This window comes from Zootoca vivipara, chromosome 3, assembly GCF_963506605.1.
Source record: "Zootoca vivipara chromosome 3, rZooViv1.1, whole genome shotgun sequence".
Lineage (NCBI taxonomy): Eukaryota > Metazoa > Chordata > Lepidosauria > Squamata > Lacertidae > Zootoca > Zootoca vivipara.
The window spans coordinates 6,260,677-6,276,984 of record NC_083278.1 but is presented as its reverse complement, the minus strand read 5'-3'; the positions used below and the strand labels follow the sequence as shown (position 1 = coordinate 6,276,984).

Here is a 16,308-nt window from a genome sequence, read left to right as displayed (position 1 = left end):
TATAAACATAAACCTTTATTACATTAAAACACAGCTATTCAAATTTTAAATGCAGAAAATAAGTGCAATCCAAGCCATTTTGGTGAACATACTAACAAATGCAGTACTTTAAAGGACAAACACTTGCTGGTTCTGGAAGTTGGTTTCTAAGATATGGTTTAGTCTTGTGGGCAACAGACACACAAAGTAATTAAAAATGATTTAAACAAATGTCAACAAATTGTTACTGCTGTACAAAAAAAAAAGACCACAACCATAAGATACTTTGAACTTAAGTGTGTCCCACACAAACAGGTCTTAATGTGCTAAAACTGAAGGCACAGGGTGTAGAAATGTATGCTACACTTCAAAGTGGTAAAAAGTACCCCAGACAAAATGTTTCACATTTTGTTCTGTAGCATGAGGTCATGAAGAGATTCCATTACATTTCTAAAAGGTTCTTGCTCTGGAACACATACATTTTTTTCTCTTTAGAAGTCCTTTGTCAAATCCTGTTCAGTTTAGTGACGATGAGTACTCTCAGAGTCTGATCAAAGGCACTACAGACACAGAGACCCATTTTGTCAGGGCTCCAGTCAAGGCTTGAAATAGGTTGTGTTGACAACGTCACATTCTGTAAAAGGCTAACCGAACCTGCTACTCCCATCTCATTTCCCTCTGAATCTTGCTTAGACCGCTGTGCAGGATACTCACTGGAAAATAGATCAAAAAAGGTATGTGAAAAGCCTGTTATAAGCACACACCACATGCTTTTTTATATATCAATATTTCCACCGAAGAGTTCAGGGTCAGTTACAACTTATGTTATCTTCACAACAATCCTGTAAGTTGGTTTAGGCTAAGAGATCGTGACTTGCCCAAGGTCACTCCATGCATCTCAACCTGGTTTCTTCACATTCAAATCCAACCCCCAGAAACTATATCATACTGACATTGGGAGAGACGGGAGATATCACAAAGGAAATTCCATAATTTTAATAATCCTAAATTACAGTACAATCCTATGCACATCTGTTCAGAAGTCCTACTGAATTCAATGGGACATAATCCCAGGCAACAGTATACTGCAGCCTTAGGCAAACCAGAGCTCAGAAGGACGTTAAAAATCAAGGCCAGGCATAGGCAAACTCGGCCCTCCAGCTGTTTTGGGACTACAACTCCCATGATCCCTAGCTAACAGGACCAGTGGTCAGGGATGATGGGAATTGTAGTCCCAAAACATCTGGAGGGCCAAGTTTGCCTGATCAAGGCTGTGTCAATAAGCTTTCTGTTCTATAAAGCTCCTTGGTAAAATATAAAATATATAAATATGTATGCTGAAATTTATTTATCAAGATGTGTATGCTACTTACAAAAAAACCTCTAGCTGGAGTAATTTTAAAAACAGTGATAAAGACGGACATTGAAAACAGAAGATGTATGCTATTCCTGAATTTTATTATATTCAGTACAGGTATGTGCTCAATATAGCCATTTAAAAGTCTCTTCTCTTGTCTGTCCCACCCAAGAGCAGAATAAGTTTGTGGTTCTGTTCAGAAGTTAGTTTTAAATGACATCTGTGCTGGAGCAAAGCACACTGCTTCTGGAGTAAGAAGGCTCATATAAACATCAAGCCAATTCACAGACTGGAAGAGCTTGGCAGCTCAGCAAAACTTTCCCCCTAAAACTCTAGTTCTAACTAGCCACCCTTTAGTAAGGGAGAATGAAAATTTGTCAGTTTATAGGAGCTAGGCAGAGAAGAAACAAAGGGCTTAAGCCATCAGACAGTGTGTTCCCTGTACAGAATTACAACCTAGAAACAAATCTGTGTTGGTTAAGTATTATTTCAGGGACTTGTTAGCATTAACATATTACAGGAGGACAGTCGCTGTTAGGAACACTAGTAAGGTACTCAATTTATGGAACAAAGGTAATATATTTTCATTTGGCAGAGGAATGTACAGCTGTGTTTAAACACAAAGTGATGGCAAAATTATTCAAGTTTCCTGCAACATATATCCGCTGCCAAATAAATGTTAGGTTGCAGATGCAAAGCTAAGCCACTTCTAATAATTCGGTCTTAACAGCAAGCTCTCCTACGACATGAAAAGCTACCATCACCGTAACTGAATGTACAGAATTAGGGCTACTCAGACAAACCTGGTCCTACACCCCTGCCCCCCACCCGGATGAACACTAAATACTTACTATTTCCAAAGGTGAAGGTTTCCAGCTCCTCCACTAGTCACAAATATATCTCTGTTCTGTGGAAGATGCCGAACTTGCCACATGGTTGATTTGTGGGCCTAACAACAAAGTTATAAAAAAATTGCACATACATTAGTCTAGTCCAGTGGTTTTCAACCCGTGTGCCATGGCACCCTGGGGTGCCTTGAAGGATGGTCAGGGGTGCCACGAGCAACACTAGCCTCTGTCCCTCTTTCCTTCCCTCCCTCCTCTGATGCCCTATCGCATCTCTGCCTCCCAAAGGCTTGTGTGATTGCTAGCTGCAGCAGTCCTGGCAAATGGTAGCTCTGGGGCTGGCCAGGGGGTGCTTCCCAGGCCCCTGTGGGGCAGTGTGAGGAGGCACCTCCTTTGGGGCAGGGTGGGGCAGCTCAGACATTTGGCACTAGCTTGGCTGGAAGAGCTGCTGGAAGGAGGCGGACAAGGCACCACCCAACCGCCTTAAGGACTGCGCTCCAAACTTAGCCGTTTCTTCTCCCAAAGATGTCCCACAATTTATTTCACAACATTTACTGTATATATGACTGGGGGCAGCACCGGTGCTAGGGCTTTTTGCGCCCTAGGCTAAATCACCTTCTGGCACCTCCCCCCGGCACATGCGTCATGACGCGTGCGTCGCGCGTCATGATGCACGCGTCATGACGCGTGCACAACGCCGCTGAGTCCCATCCATAGGCGGGAGGGCGCTGAGCTCTCATTTTGGCTCGCGTGCCTCCCGCCTATGGAGGGGACGCTGTGAGCTCTTCAGCGGCAACGGCGGCAGCGAGCGAGCGGCGGCAGGAACAGCGCCCATAGCTGAAGGCTTCAGCTACGGGCGCTGCCGCCACTCGCTCGTTGCTCCCGGCGCTGGCGGCAGCGGCGGGCAGGCTCGCCAGCACCCCCTCCATTTCAGGGGCGCAGCCAAGCAGCCACCCGCCAGGCTCCGGCGACGCGCGTGGAGGCGCCAGCAGTTGGCGGGCAGGCGGTGGGCACCAGGCAGGCTTGACAGTGCCCCCTCCATTTCGGCGCCCTAAGCCATGGCCTGACTGGGGGGGGGGGAGAACTTCATAGAAGTTTACCAAAAAAATCCCCACTGCAAAGAAGTTAGTTGACTAATGCGCCCTTAGAGTGTTCAGGGAAAAAAGTCTTCCAGAGGTTTAGGGCCCCAGTCATAGTACCCTTATGAGCATCTCTTCAACTTAAACTTTTTGCTTTGCCTCTTCCCCATGGCAAGAGTAGCATATTTTCTGTCAGAACAATGAACAGCCTGTGTTTCATACCGTACCTTCTCTGAAACTGAAGCAAAACCTTTAGTTGGATGCTGAGTCCTCATGTCAAAAACATGAAACTTTCCTTCAAGTGATGTTGCTACCAGTTTGTTCATGTTTATATCTTTCCTGTCAAATTCAACACTGCAAACCTAGGAGCATCAAGCAAGCAAGCATTAAGACTTCAGCAGAACTGCAGGGCAATCCTAACTCTGTTTATTTAGAAGCGGACACTGAGAAAGTGCTCAAGATGGAAGGCATGCAGCGCAATCCTATGCACATTTAGGTATGCCTGGACACAATCGCTAGAATCAAAGTGATGTTTCTGGGGTATAGTTATATATACATATTATTTATTTATTTATTCATTTCATTTATATATTGCCTTTGGTGCCAAGGCACCAAAGGCAGCTTACAATTTTAAAGGACCAAAATAAATGATACAACATGTAAAGTTGACTGGGGTGGGGTAGAGTGGGAAGACAGTCCAGCTGGAACAGGCCCTGAGTTTGTGCCTGCCCTCTTACCCTCTTCCTCCTTCTCAAAGGGGATTCACAAGTTTTGGCTGGCTGTAGCAGCCAACCCAAACTACGCAGTCTCTGGCATCCTGACCCATTTCCAAGGGTCCTTCCCCAATTGTCACAGTACAATCCAGGGTTATGGGCAATCACCTGCTACCCTCCCTGACTCTTTAAGTTTGGAATAGGGAAGAATATTCCTGAATTGTAGGGCAATTTAAGAAGCAGCCTCATAAGCCAACACAATGCTAGGATGATGCCTGCCCCATGCCTTGAATTCCAACTGTAGACCAGGCTGGGGCTTATTTTCTTCTTTAGCTTCTCAGGTGATTGGAGCAGCACAGAAGCGTAGAGGCAAGCATAACAAGTCCAGCCTTGCTCATCAGCTCAAAATGAAAAGAGGGGGGCTTGTCATTTTTTAGGTGTGCTTCTGTGCTTTCCTTTCCTACCATGGAGATTTTCACTGCGGTTGCACTGCACTCTGCACTGCACCTCCAAAATACAGTGCAACAGTAAAGACAACCTCAAGCTGTTTCTCTGGCTACACAATTGGGAATTTCTGACAGGGGGCAGCAAATACACTTGCCAAGGGAAGTGTAACTATAGACCTTGGAGCAACCCAAAAGCTTAGGCATGCCTAGTGGGATTCCTGTTAGAACAGCAGGCCTCCATGATCAACTGTAATCTGGCTTTTGAGACTACAACAGTTTCAGGAGTGGTTTGACATGTAGCATGGGGGCTTGCCATTCCAGAAACACAGGCCCAAGATCCACTGCAAGATTTTTAGGGGAAAGGAGGGAATCCCAGCCAACAGGATTGGGTACCCTGAACTCTGTATAGAACTGCACTTTTCATTTAGTGAAGTACCGTACTTTTCCGTCTATAAGACACCCCCATGTATAAGGGACCCCCCCCCATTTTTGAGACTCAGTTTTAAGAAAATAAGGAGAGATTGGCCAGAGTTGTTGAGCTTCTCCCCCCACGCAGCTGTGGGCAGGAAACACTTCCTAGATCATTTCCCGCCAGCCAGCCGGTTGGCTGGAGCGCAGCTTCCCCCGATGCTGCTGCGCATAGGAAACACTCTCTAGATCAGGCACCCCAAACTTCGGCCCTCCAGATGTTTTGGACTACAATTCCCATCTTCCCCGACCACTGGTCCTGTTAGCTAGGGATCATGAGAGTTGTAGGCCAAAACATCTGGAGGGCCGCAGTTTGGGGATGCCTGTTCTAGATCGGTTCCCACGCGCAGCAGCATTGGGGTAAGCCAGCCAACATCGGGGGAAGTTGCCAGCTGCGGGCAGGAAACACTCCCTAGATCATTTCACGCTCGCTGCAGCATCAGGGGAAGTTGCGCTCCCGCCAAACGTCTGGCTGGCGGGTGCACCGCTTCTCTCCCCCCCCCCCATGCCACTACCCATGTATTGGATGGCCCCAGTTTTTTGACACGATTTTTTTGTTAAGAAACCTCATCTAATACATGGGAAAATATGGTATATTTCTCATTCGCACTGTGTAGATCTAGATTCCTTTACAGATCCATGCCTTGTAACAAAGACATCCTTTAATGTCATTTCAAAAGCCTGAACTACAAAGTATTGAGGAACAAAGGTAAACTTAGCAACTTGTAATGACTTCTGTCATACAAAAAGCAGTATTTTGTTGCCATACCAAAAAAAAGTGAACAGAAAAAAATAACTAAATCTGCAGCTTAATTTTAATCAACTAAGCATAATTTCCAGACTAGAAGTATCTGTATTGCAAAAATAAAATAAAAAAGATGGACATTTAGACATACATTTGTGAAACATTACCCCATTCTTGATGTTGGTCTCCCACCGCAATGTCATGTTCCTAAGGTCAAACAACTTGACGTCCCCATTGTCATAGCCGGCACATACAACACGTTCCTCTTGATTATAAGCATTACCTAGTTAGAAAAAAAGAGGCACTGCTTAAAAAATCATCATATGCCCAACTATTTTTATAACAAGTCACATTTGTGCACCTATTCTGTTATAAAATAATAATGCATTTCAGGTAGAAAACCAGTCCTGGAATAACGAGTTATTACTATTCCTCAGATTCAAGAAGAGGCATTTAACAAAAGACAAGGGCAACAGCTGGAAAGATTTAGTGCAAGCTACTGCCTGTATCATTTATTTTATTTAAAATGTCAAAACTGCTTTCTTGGAGATAGAAGCACTTGAATCGGTGCTTCTGTAACAGAAAGGTAGTACCTGGAGAAGATCAAAGAGAAAAGGAAGCAGTTGGAAGCTGCATTTCCAGAAGACTCCATTTAGTATAGAGTCATTTAAACTCCATGTTATGGTACAAAAGCGACGGGAGCAAAGAGAAGTTCCATGATATATGTTTGTCTGCCATCAAAAATCAACCAGCTCAAGAGAGACCTTACCAAGTGCAACTGTCCAGCAGTCTCTCTTGCTCTCTCCTTGGGCTGGTTCCATATTGGCAACAGGAGTGTCTTTTTGTCTCGGGTCCCACACCTTCACAGTCCCTGCAAAAGTGGATAATGGATGGTTATTTTACTGATCAAATACCTGGTGGCATTTATTCTATCACTTCGGCCCCAGCAACTTGCTTAATAAAACACTATTAATGCCCCCCTTAACTCCTATTCATTTTTAATGTAGTTCAACAAAACAAATAGAAGAGTTTGTTTCAATGCTTTCACAATCTGATAGATGAGCTGTTATGTTTCATCCAATGAGCAGACTAACTGATAAATTAAAGAAGATGCAACTCAGCTAAAATACTAGCTTCCGTTTCCTGGAAGCTGTTATCTCCATTAAGAAGACAGGCCTAATAATGCCATACATTTTTACATGTAAATTATACAGATCTTTCTGCAATTGCCTTGCATTATGTTCTTCTTTTTGTGTCTTCATATATGCAGATATTCAGTTTGCTACAGCCCTCTAATGACTTATGTGGAAACCCTGTTCTATGTGGGACTCAAAATAGAACATACAGCATATGTAGATCTGATTGCAGTACCCTTGTAACCATATCATATGGCAGCTGAGGAGGAACCTAGAATGGAAAAAGGCTGGCCAAGACTGCTGTTACCAAGTATATACTCGCTGGGGGGGGGGGGAGAGAAGACAACTATGGATAAGCAGTGATAGACTGGACTAATCAGTAGATGTAGTCTTATTAATTTAAGCTGTAAGAGCGTCCTTTTCCAAGTCTTAAAAATCTCCTGACAGATTTTAGTTTTTAGATTGCTGCTTTGCTTTTTACCATATCCTGCTCATCCCACCCCGCAAAAGGGCCTGGTCCTCATTTGACATCCCTTTGAAACAGAGTAATAGAAAAAGCTTCTTTATAGTATAGGCTTATAATTCAATGTTTTAATGAAAGTTCAACATGATAAAAGACTTTTCTTATTTTCATTCTTTTTTATTCTCCTATTATACCTAAATAAACTTGATTTGCTCTGACATCTGGTGGCAATCTATTAAATCTATTAAAAACGAGAGATGTTGTGCCACTAACTTCAACAGGGCCTGGAATGTACACAAGAAATGGACTTATTTAAAACTATCAGTTAGTAGTTTATAGAATAGCTAATGTGCCCAAGCATGTGCAAACACTGTAAGACAGCCACAAATGCTCAGTAGAGATATTAGTCCTCAGGGGACCTCTTAGTTGTAGCAATGCCCATGTTGATCTACATCTCTGTAGATACTGTGGCATTTCTGCTTGCCCAATGAGATACAGCCATTGCTCCAGCTGTTCTTTTTTTAAAAAAAACACAATGCACCACCACTGACCTATCTTAAGCTAATGTACTGCACCCTCTGGAGCACCTGATATCAGACAGGATTTTAATGGTCTGCGATTGCTGCCACTCACCTCCCTGGTCAGCCCCTGCTAGAGCAATAGAACCCTCCACCTTTTTTGCTGCACATAGGCACGGCTCAAAACATCATCATCAGTATGCGGATGATACCCAACTCTACCTCTCTTTCAAATCAGAACCAGGGGAGGCAGTGAAGGTCCTGTGTGAGTACCTGGAGGCGGTTGGAGGATGGATGGCGGCTAACAGATTGAGGTTGAATCCTGACAAGACAGAAGTACTGTTTGTGGGGGACAGGAGGCGGGCAGGTGTGGAGGATTCCCTGGTCCTGAATGGGGTAACTGTGCCCCTGAAGGACCAGGTGCGCAGCCTGGGAGTCATTTTGGACTCACAGCTGTCCATGGAGGCACAGGTCAATTCTGTGTCCAGGGCAGCTGTCTATCAGCTCCATCTGGTACGCAGGCTGAGACCCTACCTGCCTGCGGACTGTCTCGCCAGAGTGGTGCATGCTCTGGTTATATCCCGCTTGGACTACTGCAATGCGCTCTACGTGGGGCTACCTTTGAAGGTGACCTGGAAACTACAACTAATCCAGAATGCGGCAGCTAGACTGATGACTGGGAGCGGCCGCCGAGACCACATAACACCGGTCTTGAAAGATCTACATTGGCTCCCAGTACGTTTCCGAGCACAGTTCAAAGTGTTGGTGCTGACCTTTAAAGCCCTAAATGGCCTCAGTCCAGTATACCTGAAGGAGCGTCTCCACCTCCATCATTCTGCCCGGACACTGAGGTCCAGCACCGAGGGCCTTCTGGCGGTTCCCTCATTGCAAGAAGCCAAGTTGCAGGGAACTAGGCAGAGGGCCTTCTCGGTGGTGGCGCCTGCCCTGTGGAACGCCCTCCCAACAGATGTCAAAGAGGAAAACAACTACCAGACTTTTAGAAGACATCTGAAGGCAGCCCTCTTCAGGGAGGCTTTTAATGTTTAATAGATTACTGTGTTTAATTTTTCTGTTGGAAGCTGCCCAGAGTGGCTGGGGAGACCCGGCCAGATGGGCGGGGTATAAATAATAGATTATTATTATTATTATTATTATTATTTTACTTTAGAACTGCTGCAATTAAGAGCTATTCACTAGTTCCCCATCCTACAAGCTGCTATGCTTGTAAAGTGATTCATGGGAGCTTGTAACTAGAAAGCTAAAGGCCACACCCCTGGCATTAAATAAAACAAGTGCAAGTGAAGACCCATCAGAAAATGAACTGCCAGTAAGATGGGGGCAGAGAGGAAGTAGATGTTCATTCCTTTGTCCTCCACAAATTCAGGCACATTCATGTTCTCCCACGTTTAGAGGGACAAACCAGTCTCCACTTGCATCTCTCTCTCCCCTTCCCTTTCCAGTAAATGAAAGAAGTATTGGCCTCCCCAACTTTCTCCACTGAGCAGCTCTGGGATCTGTTAGGCAGGAGGATGCAAGCCCATGATGCTGCCCCTAATGTCATACATCAGGTGAGCGCTCAGCCAATTCCAGTTCCCAGAAAAATACTGGGACCTTGAGTTAGCAAGGCAGGGACAATGCCCTTCTCAGCTGCTGGAGCTTAGAACCCAGTGGCCCTCAAGAAAGTGCACATGTACAACCCTTGACCATGCGATGCTTGGGACATGCAAGATGTTTTGATCTACAAGTTTTTAGCAAGAGTAGACCATCCCCCGTGATTCTCAATCCGCTCACTTTCCCATTCTCAATATCCCTATATAGTTGATCGAGTTTGAAAAGACAATGTTTTAGAATTGCCAAGGTCTCAGGAACTATCTCATGGTAAAGACAGGTGACAGAATCCTGGGCACGTTTACTTGTAAGTTCAACTGTGTTAATCAGGCTTACTCACAGGAAAGCATGCCAATCTCCACTGGGAGTAAGCCCCATTCAGCTGAACAGTAAGGTAAAGGGACCCCTGACCATTAGGTCCAGTCGTGACCGACTCTGGGGTTGCACGCTCATCTCGCATTATTGGCCAAGGGAGCCGGCGTATAGCTTCCAGGTCATGTGGCCAGCATGACAAAGCCACTTCTGGCAAACCAGAGCAGCACATGGAAACGCCGTTTACCTTCCCACTATAGCGGTTCCTATTTATCTACTTGCATTTTGATGTGCTTTTGAACTGCTAGGTTGGCAGGAGCTGGGACCGAGCAACGGGAGCTCACCCCGTCACAGGGATTCGAACTGCCAACCTTCTGATCAGCAAGCCCTAGGCTCAGTGGTTTAACCACAGCGCCACCTGGGTCCCCAAGCTGAACAGTACTTACTTCTAAGTAGGTGGAAACAACTTTTAAACTTAGATAACAGGACTAAATTGGTTCATAAGTCTAACATATGAAGACAGAAGAATGGTAATCACTGGAAGCTATTAGCTGGATTTATCCTAACCCACTTCGCTTTTCCTTCTAACCAGTGACACTGGAGTAGATCTAACTCACCATCACGACTTCCTGTCACAATTTCTGGTGCTCCTTCTCCGATTCCTAAGCCACCAACGCCATCAATACTATTGATTATTTCTTTATGTCCCTTCACAGAGTACACTGGGATTTCTGGAACTTCCAAATTCCTAAACACCGGAAAGGAACAATTATTTTTTTACAATTTCCAAAGGGGAAGCCATGTCACTCTGTTGCAGCAAAAGAAAAAGAAAAAAAGCTAAGAGTCTTACAGCAACTTACAGACAAATACAACTATCATGTCATAAGCTGATGTACCTGAGGAACTGGACTTTAATCCATAAAAACTTATGGTATAATTAGTTTGTGTTCTTTTATGGTTCTCAGTAAATTGAATTAGGGATATTTTATACCACAATGGTTAAAACAAACTATTCTCGATTCAGTTTCAAACAGCAGTGATCATTAAAATGATATGCAAAAATTTGTGAAATTTCTGATGCAAAAACCAATACAGAAGTAGTTTTAGGAGTAACAACCCATTAATCAAAATCTGAACCTGCTCAAGGCTTAAGCAGCAACATTTTTTATCATTGGTATTTGTTACAATGACAAATTTGATGCAAACATTTTTTAAAAAACTGTTCTTTCCTTTCCCACCAAAAACTGATGGAATTCCAGAGGTTCAAGAAACACCTTCACAATCCAAACTACAAAATTCAAGGTTACAATTCAACTTTTTGATTGGTATGTGAGGCCTACAAAGGCCCAATTCACATGCAGTGCTAGGTCCAGTCGTGACCAACTCTGGGGTTGCGGCGCTCATCTCGTGTTATTGGTCGAGGAAGCTTCCAGGTCATGTGGCCAGCATGACAAAGCCGCTTCTGGCAAACCAGAGCAGCGCATGGAAACACCGTTTACCTTCCCGCTGTAGCGGTATCTATTTATCTACTTGCACTTTGAGGTGCTTTCGAACTGCTAGGTTGGCAGGAGCAGGGACCGAGCAACGGGAGCTCGCCCCGTCGCGGGGATTCGAACCGCCGACCTTCTGATCGGCAAGCCCTAGGCTCTGTGGTTTAACCCACAGCGCCACTCACGTCCCTAAGCCAAATCATAGCTTAGTGCAAATAAGCAAATTTGCAGGTTCCTGGAGGATTCCCCCGCCCAGTCCTGTTGCTGCTGTGCTTGTATCTGGTACTGAATCATGTACTACATGAGAATGGGTTCAAATAGTAAGAGCTAATAAAAATGTAAAAGAAAAGGGGATAACGGAGGTTGAAATATGTCCCTTTAACTTTTTTATAGCTTTATCATAAGGTTGGGTGAAATCTTAGGGAGGGGAAATTCAAAAGCAAATAACTTTTGCCTGAGTATTAGCTGCTGACATCTAGGAACATCTGAAGTTTTCTAAAGTCACAAAACCATGCAGACAGAGGTGGCATAATGAACTACATTTTCTATATAACTGAATTAGGTTACAACTGCCTAAAACCTTTGTGATCCTAAACTAAGATGACTTAAATGAAGTGTCAATTTTGAATTAGCTGCGAACAAAAGAATAGATGAAGTATGAAATAGAGCTTTAAACAGTATTAACCAGCAAACACTTTCTTACCATATGTTTAAATTTCCACCAAAATCTCCTGTAGCTAGGTATCTTTGTTGCAGAGAAGAAGCACCAAAGGTTCCACATTTAATAGGCTTTGATTTTTCAATCTGGAAAGGGAAAAAAAACCTAGGAGGGAGGCCTAATAATTTTACATTTATTATCTTGTCCAATCTAATAGACTGGTTCTGTTAGTATTAGTGCTGGTAAATGTCAAAAGTCAGTTTCTCTTGTTTGAAGAGTTACTGCTGGTAGGCTTTAGCAAAATTCAAATATGTACCATGAAATATTGATATTAACAAAGACAAGTCACACATTTTAATCTGATTTTTGGTTATGAAATTTCATTTGTCTAAGTGAATGTGGGAGAGATTTGTCATTAATAAGTCTATTTTAAGTTGTTGTGGCTGCGATCCCATTCACATTTGCCTAGGAGTAAATTCTGCTTGAATTCAGTTGGGCTCATTCTTGGGTCGGCATCCATAGATTGAGCTGTCATTCTTCTTTCCAATTTATTTCGGAGATGTCCATAGTTAGTTAACCTAGTAATCGCTGATAGTTTGCAAACATAAAAGTAGATCGCAACTTGCCTATTATTTTCTCCTTCCCCCTTTCATATTTTTCAAATTGGCAAATATCAGAACTAGTATTATTTATAGACTACGTTTTGGGGATAGGATTGCGTAACTAAAATCAGATTATAAAAAAATTATGAGCTGCATCCACTTATGTCATCCTTCTGGCACAGAGTTCTACCTGCGCAATGAGATTCCTCTCCTCCTCCTTTCTCCGCATTGGCGGGGCACAACGAGCCACTAAGCCCTATGGCTCTGCCACCGCCGCCGCCACCTCCTTCTCCCTCGGCCGCAAGAATCCCTTGCTTGCCGAGCCGCTGTCGCCTGAGGGAGCAGTGGGAGCAGCGGTGGCGGGAGTGGCTCCCGAGGGGCCTCCTCCACGTCACCGGCGCCCGCTGCCCCACCACCACCACTCCTGGGGCACAGGCAGCGGCATGGCAACCGCCTCCTGCGCCTTGGGCCACTGGACAGCAGCGAGAGCGCCAGCAATACTTTATCTACTCCTCAATGCATAAGAAGGCCAACATTGTTCTTCTCCTACATTGCTATAGCTACAGCAACCAAAGCTGTGTGGGAAGCAAAGGGCTGTGTAGACAAGCAAAGCTAGTGGTTATCACCATGGTGATCAGCATGGTTTTCCCCATCATTATTGGTTTCTAAACTGTGCTTGATTACTGAACGTTAGTTTGCCAAATGCTGAGTAAAGCAAACATTACATTGCTTCATTTTATCCATGCCAATCCATACATGATTCTCTTATTATTTGATCCTGTTCTGGGATATGCTTACAGTTCCCTATCAATCTTCTTAATTAAAAGTTGAAACTGAAATTAGTTATCATCAACTTTTTAATATTTACAGTTCTTCACCCATCTCTAAATGTGTCTCTATTTATTATTACTGTATTTTGCATTAATATATTTATACATATCCTGTCTTTGTGCCCAACAGGGACTCAAGGTAGCTTTACCTAAGAATGTGAGTGATGAGCCCAATTCAAGTATCATGTTAGTCACAAACTAACTTAGCTGACTTAAGGCACCTCACTCACTGAATACAATTAGATTACTACCGGTACAGTACTTACAATGGCCAGAATGTGATACATGGGAGTGAAGAATGGTGACCAACTATATTAGTCATATATAGCAGGGGTCAGCAAATTTTTTCAGCAGGGAGCCGGTCCACTGTCCCTCAGACCTTGGGGGGGGGGCGGACTATATTTTGAAGGGGAGAAATGAACAAATTCCAAGGCCCGCAAATAACCCAGAGATGCATTTTAAATAAAAGCACACATTCTACTCATGTAAAAACATGCTGATTCCCGGACCATCCGCGGGCCGGATTTAGGTGATTGGGCCGGATCCGGACCCCAGGCCTTAGTTTGCCTATCCATGATCTATCTCTTCTGGACACGTTCCAGACAAGCTGGAACGTGTCCAGAGGAGGGCAACCAAAATGGTCAAAGGCCTGGAAACGATGCCTTCTGAGGAACGGCTTAGGGAGCTGGGTATGTTTAGCCTGGAGAAGAGAAGGTTAAGGGGTGATATGATAGCCATGTTCAAATATATAAAAGGATGTCATATAGAGGAGGGAGAAAGATTGTTTTCTGCTGCTCCAGAGAAGCGGACACGGAGCAATGGATTCAAACTACAAGAAAGAAGATTCCACCTAAACATTAGGAAGAACTTCCTGACAGTAAGAGCTGTTCGGCAGTGGAATTTTCTACCAAGGAGTGTGGTGGAGTCTCCTTCTTTGGAGGTCTTTAAGCAGAGGCTTGACAGGCATATGTCAGGAATGCTTTGATGGTGTTTCCTGCTTGGCAGGGGGTTGGACTGCATGACCCTTGTGGTCTCTTCCAACTCTATGATTCTATGATATATAGAATGATAGAGTTGGAAGGGTCCCTAGGGTCATCTAGTTCAACCCCCTACAATGCAGCAATCCTGCCATATCCTCTTTCAGGAATCTTTTTGTCCAACAGTGAACCTGAGATTAAGAGTCTCATGTTCTACTGACTGAGGGGCTTTACTTCTGAATAAACACGAGTAAGACTAGGTACCCTGTGACTCCCTCCCCCCATTTCCCCTTCCCTTTTTTAAATGGGGCTGAGGAGGGGTACGTCTTTGGAAAGAGAACCACAACTTACGAAAGCATGTCCAGGTATTGACTCCTGTTTCCCAGGTAATACCCTGAATTGGCATGCTTCAGTTCAGGGTGAATTGTAATTCACAAATGCATAGTTCCTAACATTTTCTGCCTTTTCCTTGTTGCTTATAAGCATGAATCCACACTATTGTCAACTCTTCATATAAATCCTGGCATGAGAAGGCAAATTGGACTTCTTCAAAGGTGGGGGAATCTGTGGCTCTCCAGATGTTTCTGGTGCGTAACTCCCATTCCCTGCCCTCTGACCATTGGTCATGTTGATGGGAGTCTGGCAACGGGTTCCCAACGCCTTTGCCAACCAGCACTTGCTAGTTCCTGAGATTATTACAAACAATGCTCTACTAGGTGGATTTTGCTCTCCTTGCATTTCTAAGCAAAACTTAAGAGGACCAGAGGGTGGCAACACAAAAACAGGCCTATTCTGCAATGGCTCCCTCCTTCTGGAATGCCCCCACCCATCCACTCGGGAGGCTCGCCTGGTGCCTTCATTACATATCTTTAAGCACCAGGTAAAAACTTTCCTCTATTAGTCCTTTGGCGAATTATCACCCTATATACCAGGGGTCAGCAACCGTCTTCAGCTGTGGGCCGGTCCACTGTCACTCAGACCATGTGCTGGGCCGCGCTATATTTTTGGGGTGGGTAATGAACGAATTCCTATGCCCCACAAATAACCCAGAGATGCATTTTAAATAAAAGGACACATTCTACTCATGTAAAAACATGCTGATTCCCGGACCGTCTGTGGTCCGGTTTAAGAAGGCGAATGGGTCGGATCTGTTGCCTACCCATGCTATATACCCTTTTAACTGGGTTTTGGGACGGGGGGATTATCAGTTTGTTTTTGTTCTTATTTTTATTATGTATTTTGTGTTTATATATATATACACACACACACACATATACAGTATATATAGTAAGTGTATGTTGTGAACCGCCCTGTAAACTACAGATGAGGGTGTAAAAATTTAATAAATAATTATTGTGAATAATAGTAATAATTTATTAAATTAGTACACCTTCATCTGTACAGGGCGGTTCACAACATGGGAGACGAGCACGATCAGAGTTGATGATGGTGGTGATTATTATTAATATTATGGCAGCCCATTCAGCTGTGATCGCGCTCGTCCCCCATGCTTCGTTCACTTTCCCTCCCCTGAATAAACACGAGGAGGACCAAATCCCCCAGGAGAAGCAGGCGAAAGGCAGCGGGAGCCCGCGCTCCGTCCGCCCGGCCTCACTCACTTCGCGGAGCAGGTGGAGGCGGCCGCCTTGCAGCTCGTAGAGCTGGACGACGCCGGTGCCCCGCGGGAAGCTGCCCAGGCAGACGAGGCGGGCGCTGCTCGGCACCCACTTGCACTCGAAGGCGGTGTAGTTCAAGCTCTGCTGCGCGTGCGCGATGATCTGCGGCTTCTCCAGGGGGCCTCCCGGAGACGACATGGCGGCAGCAGTGCCGCAACGGCTCCCCGTTCAAAGCGGACGCGTCTTCGGCTGCCCCCAACAACGGAAACATCCGGGCCACCGGGCCGCGGAGAGGAAGTGGGTTCCGCACGGAAGCACGCAGCGGGCGCAGCGCCGCCCTCCCCGCAGCTCCTCATTGGCTTCCTCATTGGCCAATAAGAGTTCCGTCAGCTGCAGGGACTCCAACTCCCGTCAGCCCCCGGGGCAGCGCGGCCTATTCTCATGGGGGACGGGCGTTGAAAGGCCG

At 44.9% G+C, this 16,308-nt stretch overlaps 1 protein-coding gene across 2 annotated transcripts; it reads right to left on the bottom strand.

The window, feature by feature from the left end:
* DNAAF10 (dynein axonemal assembly factor 10) lies at positions 1-16,147 on the bottom strand. 2 transcript variants are annotated; one of them, XM_035110284.2, is made up of 8 exons: positions 15,846-16,147; positions 11,863-11,963; positions 10,287-10,417; positions 6,402-6,503; positions 5,800-5,915; positions 3,488-3,622; positions 2,188-2,285; positions 1-692 (listed from the first exon to the last, which is right to left on the bottom strand). In XM_035110284.2, the coding sequence occupies exons 1-8, from the start codon at positions 16,038-16,040 to the stop codon at positions 485-487; spliced, it is 1,086 nt and encodes a 361-aa protein (XP_034966175.1). In that variant the 5' UTR covers positions 16,041-16,147; the 3' UTR covers positions 1-484. The 2 variants fall into 2 exon arrangements, with proteins under 2 accessions (XP_034966175.1, XP_034966176.1); XM_035110285.2 differs by having other exon boundaries at positions 15,955-16,147.
* Between the last annotated feature and the right edge of the window lie 161 nt (positions 16,148-16,308).

Coding starts and splice junctions, on each gene's coding strand:
- DNAAF10 (XM_035110284.2), bottom strand. CDS start 16,040: ATGTCGTCTCCGGGAGGCCCCCTGGAGAAGCCGCAGATCATCGCGCAC. Junction 10,418..11,862: donor GGTGGAAATTTAAACATATG/GTAAGAAAGTGT, acceptor TCCGGTGTTTAG/GAATTTGGAAGTTCCAGAAA. Junction 2,286..3,487: donor TTGCTTCAGTTTCAGAGAAG/GTACGGTATGAA, acceptor CTTTGTTGTTAG/GCCCACAAATCAACCATGTG.